The sequence below is a fragment of the Gossypium raimondii genome, chromosome 11, assembly GCF_025698545.1.
Source record: "Gossypium raimondii isolate GPD5lz chromosome 11, ASM2569854v1, whole genome shotgun sequence".
NCBI classification, from domain to species: domain Eukaryota; kingdom Viridiplantae; phylum Streptophyta; class Magnoliopsida; order Malvales; family Malvaceae; genus Gossypium; species Gossypium raimondii.
This window is the reverse complement of record NC_068575.1, coordinates 5,745,468-5,757,234: the sequence shown is the minus strand read 5'-3', so window position 1 is coordinate 5,757,234 and position 11,767 is coordinate 5,745,468. Positions and strand designations below refer to the sequence as shown.

The 11,767-nt window shown below is 33.6% G+C and overlaps 1 protein-coding gene across 1 annotated transcript; it reads left to right on the top strand.

Annotated features, from left to right (window-relative positions):
• Nucleotides 1-7,329: 7,329 nt before the first annotated feature.
• On the top strand, nt 7,330-10,416 carry LOC105761405 (receptor-like protein EIX2). The gene has a single exon (XM_012579203.2). The coding sequence runs from the start codon at nt 7,330-7,332 to the stop codon at nt 10,414-10,416; it is 3,087 nt and encodes a 1,028-aa protein (XP_012434657.2).
• The last annotated feature ends 1,351 nt before the right edge of the window (nt 10,417-11,767 follow it).

Here is an 11,767-nt window from a genome sequence, read left to right as displayed (position 1 = left end):
TTTTAAACTTGTCGACCTTAAATTAAATTTTAGTTTGGTTGATATTGATTTTATTGTCAATAAAGGAGGCTATAGACTTGAGCGCATTTTAAACGCGTTTTCGAAACAAGGTTCAAAAATATTCGATACACTATGTATTTAAGGTATAATAAATTTTTTAAATAAAACACAAATTTATAATTATAAAAGTGTACCACTAGAGTACCAAATACTCACCCAAAAAAAATTATTCAAGATATATCAAGGGTTATCATAATTCAATTTGGCTTGACTTTGAAGAAATATTTCAATTTATCTTAAAGTATTTTGGTTTTGTAAACTCAAATCGAATTGAATATAAAAAATGAATCAAAATATCAAATTCCATCGGTTCAAATCAGGTCAATCCATCGATTTTCTTCTTTTCAAAAGGTTTTTGAAATTTTAAACTTAAATTTATTTATTTGAATAAATATTTGATGAATTTCAAAATTTGTAAGTAATTTCAAGAGAGGATTTTAGTATCTCACTTTCTTGTTTCAAATTTTTTCTAAAGATGTGTTGTTTTTTTTTTCAAATTTTCTCATAAATTTATTTGATTTAATACACATGGTTCCACTAACAAAAATTTAAACATCAAAAATAGTTTTTATTTAATTCTAATATATATTTTAAAATTTATTTTATTAGAACTAGTTATAGTTTTTACAAATATAATTATATTCATATTATATTTTATATTATTTATTTTAATATAATTATTCTTTTTATAATTATTTTTAATTTGTAAAATTTTAATAATCTAATTTTTCATAAATCAATTATTTATCCAATCAAAATAATTACGAATGCTAGCATTATGTATGGATAAAATTTAAAAGTCTAAATTTTTAAAAATCTCAAAATTTTAAAGTTTTTCGTTCAAACACACTCTAAATACTTTTTTGCGGAAAATTTAAATAGGAAATTTTGGGTATAGAAATTATATTCAACAAACTATAAATGCTATTTTGGAAAATTGGGGTCTTGGAAGAAAATTCATTGGCCATGAGAAAATTTAAGCCCAAAATATGGGGTCTTTATAATATATTATATATTAATTTGATTCATTTGAAGTTTTATTTTTCTACAAGAATTATGTTCATAATAATAAGAAAAGAAAGTTTAACTTTTATTTATTAATAAAATATATATTCCCTTTGAAATAAAATTCAATTATTTTTTACTTTTTATTTTTTAATTTTAAATTATTTGCTAATATGAGATATGAGATAAAATAGTACTACATTAGCATAAAGTACATATGAATTGTTGTAACACCCTGAATAATTTATTTATGTTTCTGTGAATTTTAACATAAATGTGTGTTTGTTTTAGTGGTCAAGTGTCTTGGGAGTGTGTATGAGGTATTGGGTTCAAATCTCACTCTTTGGAAATTCTACTATTTTTTATCCTAGCCTTATCCCTGTTCGGTAGGCTTATGTAGTATTGTTTGTAAATTCATATTAGAATGGGCTTACTGGTCTGGTGGTAAGGCGTTAGTTTGCTGGAGGTTTTATGTTTGAATCCTTGTACGAGTAAAGATGTTAATTTTTGCTTCGGGTGTCTGGTAGAGGTTTGGTGGAACCGAAATTCTGAGGAAATTGTGGGAGTGGGAGAAAATTTAGGGATATGTTGTCATTTTGTTTTTATTTTATTTTTTTATTAATTCTTTTTCTCTCTCCCCTCCAAAATTTCTAAAACTTTTGACTCTCTTTCTTGTTAACTAGAAAAATCATCTATTTCCCTTGCTTTCTGAATTCTGTCAATCTTGTCGTTTAATCTTGGTATTCTAGTTCTTCGGTGTTGTTGTGCGGTTTGGTAAGTGTAGGGGGTGAATTTCGTGTGGGTTTGGGAATCATTTTAAGTTGTTCTACATCAATTCTTTTCTTTTCTTTCCGTTAGTTGATTTTGGGTATTGGCAGCAGTGAATCGTGAAGAACGGGGCTCTCCTCTTGCGGAATCGTAGTCGAAAGTGGGTAAGTGTTGAACACTTAAATTACACCGTTGTCGATTTTGTTGGTTCGGTTTAATTGAGAATTAAAACTGATTGTGGGAGTATGTGATGTCAATTTTAGGTTCTGGTGGGCTCGGGATTACAGTAGCATCAAAATCGTACTAGGTGTGTACCTAAAACACGAGAAAACAAGGTTTGACAAAAGCTAAAAAATGATACTCTCGACGCCACACGGGTGTGTGGCCAGCCATGTGCAACACATGGTCTTGTGACTGCTGAAAGTGTGGCTGTGCCAAAGACATGGTCGTGTGACAGTGAATGTGTGGCCGTGTGAGCCAAAAGGGCTAGGCCAGATTGGGTGTGTGGGTTTTAGGCCAGGTCGTGTGGCCCATACGAGCAAGGCCAATTTGGGCGTATCAACCTACACGAAAATGTGGGCCTAAAATTCTAAAATTTTCCCTGGGATCGCACGGGTCGTTTCGATCAACTATGGGCCTACTGTAGGGTCGGTATGGGCTAACCAAACCCTATTATATGAGATCTTATATGTAGATAGTCTGATCTAAGTAGGATACTGATATATATGTCTGATTGTCTGTGTAAGCATATATGATATCTATATACGAGCATGTTAGACATGTAATTCTGTTATATCTATTGTCTGTATTCAATATCTGTATGTGGGGATGAGATTAGTATATGTGGAGGAAGTGATTTGTACGGCGACCTTACGCCTATATTCTGGTAACTTGACTGAATATTATTTGTTATGTGTCGCATCGACATTATATGGTGTGTAGGGGTAGGTGGATATTTTTAACCTCATATGGTGTGATGGGATGGACGGAGATGGTGGGTAAAGGATGAGGGTAGGATTTTGTATAACTGTTCAGATTATCTGTTTCTGATATTTGAATCTGTTAAGGACTTAGGTTCGTATTTGTATCTGTTCTGCTTATGAGAATTCTGTGTAAAATTGCATAACTATCTTTGTTTAGGTTACACACTTAGTTTACAAAAACTCACATTTGTTCGTCTGTTCTATTCAGGTAACTTTCGGAGATAAGCGGGTTGGTGTGACGGAGGCTCAGCGTGACCATTAGTTTAAAGCTGCCTTTGAGTTCCCCTTATTTTTTTAAATTTTGGATTTATTTGAGAGTTTGTAACTTTTGGGACTCTCTGGATTGTATGGTTTTAGTAGTCAATTTTGGTTTTTGGTTGTTTTTTATCCTGCGACGATTACCGAAAATGATTTACGAAAGCAAAGGTTTTTCTGTAAATACAAACTGGATTTCCTAAGCATAACAATTTTTAAGATTTTTGCTGCAAATTATGTTTTAGCAAATGAATAAACTAACGACGATTTCGGTAATGAATAAGTAAATGAATATATTTTGCAAAATTTGGACACTCTATATCCAGTAACTTCACAAGGTTTTTTTGTCAAAGTAAAAAACAGTTTAAGAACCCTTCTTCGTAACACTCCCGGATTTGGCCATAACATCTAGGCTAGGTTTGGAGTGTTACAATTGTGGTGTTGATGACAAGTTAGCATCTAGCATCCTGTATTAGTGGCACAAGGATATTTTGGGTAAAGAATTTATAGGAGAGATTTCATTTATGTCAAGGTTTTCATTTTGTTTTAATTTTTAAATTATTTGATAATATGAGATATAAGATAAAATAGTACTACATTAGCATAAAGTGCATATAAATTACTGTAACACCTTGTTTATTTATATTTTTGTGAATCTTAACACAAATGTGTATTTGTTTTAGTGGTTAAGTGTTTTGGGTGTGTGTTTGAGGTATTGGGTTCAAATCCCACTCTTTGGAAATTATATTATTTTTTATCCTAACCTTATCCTTGTTGGGTAGGCCTATGTAGTATTGTTTGTAAATTCATATTAGAATGGGCTTACTGGTCTGGTGGTAAGGAGTTAGTTTGTTGGAGGTTTTGTGTTTGAATCCTTGTGTGAGTAAGAATGTTAATTTTTTCTTCGGGTGTCTGGTAGAGGTTTGGTGGAATCAAAATTCTGAGGTAGTTGTGGGTTATTGGGGAGTGGGAGAAAATTTGGGGATATGTTATTATTTTGTTATTATTTTATTTTTTATTATTTTTTCTCTCTCCTCTAAAATTTCCCAAACTTTGGACTCTTCTTCTTGTTAACTAAAAAAATCCTTTATTTCCCTTGCTTTCTGAATTCTGGAAATCTTGTCGTTCAATCTCGAAATTCCAGTTCTTAGGTGTTGTTGTGCGGTTTGGTAAGTGTAGGGGTGAATTTCATGTGGGTTTAGGAATCGTTTTTATGCTGTTCTACATCGATTCTATTATTTTCTTTCCGTTAGTTGATTTTGGGTATTGGCAACAGTGAATGGTGAAGAACGGGGCTCTCCTCTTGCAGAATCGTAGTCGGAATCATTCAGGGAAATGGGTAAATGTTGAACACTTAAATTACACCATTGTTGATTATGTTGGTTCGATTTAATTTAGAATTAAAACTGATTGTGGGAGTGTATGATGTTAATTTTTAGGTTTTGGTGGGCTCAGGGTTGCAGTAGCATCAAAATCATACCAGGTGTGTACCTAAAACACGAGAAAATGATGTTCGACAAAAGCTGAAAAAGGGGATTGTCGACGCCACACGAGTGTGTGGCCAGCCATGTGCGACACACAGTCGTGTGATTGTCGAAGGTGTGGCTGTGCGCGAGACACGATCGTGTGATAGTGAATGTATGGCCGTGTGGGTCACAAGGGCTAGGCCAGAGTGGGCGTGTGGGTTTTGGGCCCGGCCATGTGGCCCACACGAGCAAGGCCAATTTGGGCGTGTAAGCTCACACGAGAATGTGGGCCCAAAATTTTAAAAATTTCCCTAGGATTGCACGGGTCGTTCCGATGGACTATGGGCCTACTATAGGGTCGATAGGGCTAACCAAGCCCTATTATACGAGATGTGATATGTGGATAGTCTGATCTAAGTAGGATACTGATATATATTTCTGATTGTCTGTGTAAGCATATATGATATCTATATACGAGCATGTTAGACATGTAATTTTGTTATATCTATTGTCTGTATTCTATATCTGTATGTGGGGATGGGATTTGTATATGTGGAAGAAGTGATCTATACGGCGACCTTACGCCTATATTCTGGCAGCTTGACCGCATATTATATGTTATGTGTCGCATCGACATTATATGGTGTGTAGGGATGGGTGGGTGTTTCTAACCTCATAGGGTGTGATGGGATGGACGAAGATGTTGAGTAAAGGATGAGGGTAGGATTCTATATAACTGTCTGGATCATCTGATTTTGATATTTGAATTTGTTATGGACTTAGGTCCGTATTTGTATCTGTTCTACTTATGAGAATTTCGTGTAAAATTGCATGACTATCTCTATTGGGTTACACACTTAGTTTACAAAAAACTCACCTCTGTTTGTCTGTTTTGTTCAGGTAACCTTCGGACATAAGTTAGTCGGTGTGACGGAGGCTCAGGGTGACCACTAGTTTAAAACTGCCTTTAAGTTTTCAGTTTTTGTTTTGTTAAAATTTTGGATTTATTTGAGAGTTTGTAACATTTGGGACTCTCTGGATTGTATGGTTTTAACTGTTGGTTTTGGTTTTTGGTTGTTTTCTACCCTGCGATGATTGCCGGAAACGATTTACTAAAACAAAGGGTTTTCTGTAAATATGAATTGGATTTCCAAAATATAATGATTTTTAAGATTTCCGCTGCAAATTATTTTTTGGCAAATGAATAAACTAACGACGGTTTTAGTAATGAATAAGTAAATGAATATGTTTTGCAAAATTTGGACACTCTATATCAAGTAACTTCACAAGGTTTTTTTCAAAAAAACAGTTTCAAAACCCTTCTTCGTAATACTCCTGAATTTGACCATAACGTCTAGGCTGGGTTTGGGGTGTTATAATTGTGGTGCTGATGACAAGTTAGCATCTAGCATCCTGCATTAGTGGCACAAGGATATGTTTGGGTAAAGAATTTATAGGAGAAGTTTCATTTGTGTAAAGGTTTTCAAAATTGTAAAAATGAATTTATTTGTATAGGTAAATATTTTGAAGAATTTCAAAATTTTTAGATAATTTCAAGGGAATTTTAGTAGTTCAAATTTCACTTATGTTGGTGGTTTTGAAAATTACTCCTATATACTATGAAAACTCAACATGAAACAATTAGTTGTTTCAATTTACTATCGAATAGAATGTTTCGATCAAGACGTGGTACCAAAACAAGATCAAGTACTATAGATTGAAGTTCTATATTGACACTTTATGATTTAGTTTTAAATCCGATAATAATAATCCTCTCCCTAACTAAAACAACCTTTTCAAATAATTAAAAATAATTATTAATCTCCACTCACGAAAATGGAATACATTTTATTGTCAATCATTTATCTTTTCGGAAAGCATCCACAATTAGAAGCTTAATCACTATTACAGATGATGGATACCGAAAAAAAATTTAATCCTATTCTTGCAAATGGAATATATTTTATTGTCACTCATTTAACTTTTCGAAAAGTATCCACGGTTAGAAAATTAGTCACTGCTATCAATGATGAATATCCTGATTACGGCAAGAAAAATAATTTTTGAGATTGAGAAAAGCAGATTTAAGTTGAATTTTTAAAAGTAATATTTTAAGTTTTAAAAAATATTTTATTCACATATAAAAATTAGAAAATTTCTAAGATTGGAGCTAAGCCAAAATTCTCCAATGTAGTATTCAAAAAAATAAGAACCTCGTGTTGAGATAATTATCAATATTGCCAATTAACTTCTAAGTCATTAAAAAGAAACTTCAGTCCTCCAATCACAATTAAACACTTCTCTACATTTTCATCCATTTTAGTGAGGGGCTCGGCATTGGTAATAGTAGAATTATATTTTGGCCCTCTTAAAAATAATAAAAATTTAATTTAAATTTTAAAATTTATAAAGATATAGGTTATTAAAATAGTAAATTGTATTTTTATTATCGTAAAAATTATTTATAAAAATAAAATAAGACAGAGCATTGATAATAGTAAATTTATATTTTTCTTTTCTTACTCACATTCCGTATTTTCCATTTTCTTTTCCTTCTCTTTTTTCTCCTTTAGCTTTACTTTCTTTTTTCCTCCATTAGCTTTTAAGACCTAAAAAGTCTTAAAGAATGTGGGAGTGGGGCATTCTTCATAGACTTTTGTTTGGCTCAATTTAACAATTTGTGGATAATTAAATTTCCAATTTAATGCATTTTGTTGGAAGAAACTTCCTTGCGCTTCATGTATTTTTGTGTTTTAGCTAAAGCTTACTCTATATATTTGGAGTTGTGAGCCATGGCAATTGCAACCATGACTACTCCTCTTCCTTTTTCCTTTTTCCCTTGCCTTCTTCTCATTCCCGCTATCTGTTTTACCATTTGTCATGCCAATTCCAACCTACTTTGCATTCAGAGTGAGAGAGAAGCTCTTTTGAAATTCAAGAATCATCTTTTTGATCCTTCAAACAGGCTATCGTCATGGGTAGAAGGTGGGGATTGCTGTGAATGGACTGGTGTCGTCTGCCATAACTCAACAGGCCACGTCAACCAACTGCACTTGGCCGCTCCTCTTTCAGTGCCTGATGCCTTTGCAACAAATGCTGAATGGGAAGCTTACCACAATTCCCTGCTAGGAGGCAAAATAAATCCTTCACTGCTGGAGTTGAAGCATCTCAGTTCCCTGGACTTGAGCTATAACATTTTTAGCAGCATACATATCCCGAAATTTTTCGGTTTGCTAGAGAGTTTAACATATCTTAACCTCTCTCGATCACAATTTCAGGGAGCAATTCCTCATAACCTTGGGAATCTCTCAAAGCTGCAGTATCTTGATCTTGGAGGTAATGATCTCAAATCAAAAACTCTTCAATGGGTTTCTGGACTTTCTTCCTTGCAGTACCTTGATTTGAGTTATGCTGATCTTCATACAGCAAATGATTGGGTACAGGTAACACTCAAACTTCCTTCTTTGTTAGAGTTGCACTTGTCAGGTTGTGGTTTAGACAATGATCCATCTTTGATCAATGTTAATTCTTCAAAATCACTGGTTGTTCTTGATCTTTCTTTCAACCGCTTTTCTTCAGTACCTAAGTGGATATTTAGTCTTCATGGTCTTGTGTCCATTGATCTTAGTGGCAATTCTTTGGAAGGCCCAATTTCAGATTACTTTGGGAACAGCTCGTTTCTTGAAGTTCTTGATCTTAGTTGGAATTATCTCAATTCGTCCATACCCAATTCCTTGTATAGTTTAAACCGTCTTCAGTTCCTTAGTCTTGGCAATAACCAGTTACAAGGAACAATCTCGACTGCCATTGGAAACTTGAGCTCTGTTACTCAGCTTGATCTTTCAGTAAATCAATTAAATGGTCAAATTCCATTGTCTACATGGGAGTTATCATCTCTGAAGTTGTTTGATGTTTCAAAAAATCAATTAAACGGCCAAATTCCCTTGTCTATAGGGCAGTTGTCATCTTTGGAGGAGTTTGATGTTTCAGAAAATCAATTAAATGGTCCAATTCCATTGTCTATAGGGGAGTTATCATCTTTGAAGTTGTTTGATGTCTCAGAAAATCAGTTAAACGGCCAAATTCCCTCGTCTATAGGGCAGTTATCATCTTTGGAGGAGTTTGATGTTTCAGAAAATCAATTAAATGGTCAAATTCCATTGTCTATAGGGGAGTTATCATCTTTGAAGTTGTTTGATGTTTCAGAAAATCAATTAAATGGTACTTTTCCTCTATCGTTTGGACGACTAGAAAGTTTGGAAACTCTGGATTGTGGGTATAATCTATTAGAAGGAGTTGTATCAGAAACCCATTTTTCTAATCTCACGAGATTGACAACTCTAGCAGCATCACACAATCGGCTTAGATTTGAACCAAACTTAAGCTGGATTCCCCCATTTCAATGTGAAAGGATCGAATTGGGTCACTGGCATCTTGGCCCAAAGTTTCCCCAGTGGCTAAAATTCCAAAAGAAATTGTCTTATTTGGATATCTCCTATGCAGGAATTTCAGATGTCATACCCACTTGGTTTTTGAACCTTCCCACTCAATTTGAATCTTTAAACCTTTCCTCGAATCAACTTAGAGGAGAGGTTTCATATTTGAATGTGAGAAACTCTGTTGATTTGAGTTCAAACCGATTCATAGGCCCATTGCCAAGAGTATTCTCAACTTTACTATTTCTAATTTTATCAAATAATTCATTTTCGGGATCTCTTTTGGAATTGGTTTGTAATTCATCAAGTGAGGAATTGATGGAAGTTCTTTACATTGATAAAAATCTTATCTCAGGAGATATTCCAGATTGTTGGAACCATTGGCAGCGTTTGAACCTTTTAAATTTGGGAAGCAACAATTTGACCGGCAAAATCCCACCTTCTTTATGGCATCTAAATCTTAAAATGCTAAACCTTCGAAACAATACAATATTTGGAAAATTGCCATCCACATTGCAAAATTCTCCAAATTTGATTATGTTTGATCTTAGTGAAAATCATTTCAGTGGAAGTGTACCAGCATGGATTGGTGATAAGCTCTCAAACCTTGTGATTCTAAGCCTTCGATCAAATAACTTTGATGGACGTATTCCTCATAAAATTTGTGATCTTCAGTTTCTTCAAAACTTGGACCTTGCCCACAACAACATTTCTGGAGTTATTCCAAAATGTTTTAATAATTTAAGTGCAATGGCCACAGCAAACAAAAGGAATAATTTTGTTCTTGCGGAGTCTGTATATGCAGCCTCATTTTTTTTGAACGCATTATTGGTGTTGAAAGGACGAGAGGATGAATATGGTAGAACATTAGGACTTGTTACTAGCATGGACCTTTCAGCTAACAGTCTCACCGGAGAGATCCCCAAAGAAATTGGTAGTCTCGTTGGACTACTGTCTTTAAATTTTTCAGGGAATCTCCTAACAGGAAATATACCAAACAGCATTGGCAAGATGGAGTTAATGGAATCTCTTGATTTGTCCATGAATCGACTAAATGGTGAAATCCCTCCAAGTTTCTCCAATTTGAATTTCTTGAATCACTTCAATGTGTCCTACAACAACTTGACAGGACAAATCCCAACAAGCACTCAGCTTCAAAGCTTTGAAAACTTGTCTTACGTGGGCAATCATCTTTGCGGACCTCCTCTCACTAAGAACTGCACCTCAAAAGGTATTCCAATTGACGTCGCAAATAATGGAAGTAGCAGGGAAGGAAGTAAAGTGAATTGGCTTTATGTCAGCATAGTTCTCGGCTTTGTAATGGGATTTTGGGGTGTAGTGGCTCCCTTGTTTTTCATCAGGTCTTGGAGGCATGCATACTATCGAAAGTTGGACCATGTTGGACGAAAGCTGTATGTGTCTTGGGCTACTATGGGTATGTAGTTTGATGGGAAAAAAACATGTGTAAACATGTTGGTCTAAAGTTGGTATAATTTACTGGAGATTGGATCAAAGTGTGTTTTGATTATGTATGAATATGTTTTGCTGTATTTCTTTAATTTACAATGAAAATAATTTCAGCAAAAAAAGTTGTTTGATAAATTCCATCAGCTGCTTAGCTTAATAAATGAGTAGACGTGGCAGCCATAGATCTGGTCTTCTTCCTCCTTGATCCTTCAAATTAGGAGTAACAAAAATAGTAGTAAATAGGATTAGCCAATTTTTTTTCTGTCATTTTCTAACTGTTGCCAATGGATCTCAACAAAAAAAGAGTTCAGCTGTTGCTCTTCATCCTTGGACTCACCCTTCTCAGTAAGACAGGTAACAACCTCAAAACGTCGTCGTTTTTGCATTTGGTCTGGAAAATAAAAGAAGTCGTAAATGTTGGAATTTAAATCTCCAAGTTAATTTCAAGTTTGTAAAATTTAATGTACTTGATTGTTTTCTCTTCTTTGTTAGCTTTTATGGATCAAATTGGTATACTGGTTAGAATTATTTCGATTTTTTATTTTAAAGTATATATTTGGATTCAACACATTCAAACATGACAATGAGCATAGAATCTTTCAAAAATATATGAAACAATTTATAAAAGTTTTAATATACTCATGTGAAATACATACCCGACAAAAATCCTTTCAAGTTATCGGGATTCCAACCACCCCAGCCATATAGGGTGGTTTTTTGTTTTTAAAAATTGAGTTTGGAGCAAAGTGAATCGAGTTTTTAACGAGGGCTACATTAGCTAGGGGCAGGCACCTGGAAAATTTTCTATTTATATCTTTTAAAATTTTTAAAATTTTAAATTAGTAAAAGTAAAATTGCACTTTGGTCTCCTTAGAAAATGATAAAATTTTGATTTAATCCTTTAACAATTATAAAGATATAAGCTATTAAAACGGTGAAATTGCATTTTTATATCTTCAATTTACTATCAGAACGGAATGTTTCGATCAGTACGTGGTACCAAAATAGTATCAAGTAATATAGATTGAAGTTCTATATTGACACTTTATGATTTAGTTTTTAAATCCGATAATAATAATCCTCTCCCTAACTAAAACAACCTTTTCAAATAATTAAAAATAATTATTAATCTCCATTCACGAAAATGGAATACATTTTATTGTCAATCATTTATCTTTTCGGAAAGCATCCACAGTTAGAAGATTAATCACTATTACCGATGATGGATACCCGAAAAAAATAATTTTTAATCCCGCTCACGAAAATGGAACACATTTTATTGTCACTCATTTAACTTTTCAGAAAATATCCACGGTTAGAAAATTAA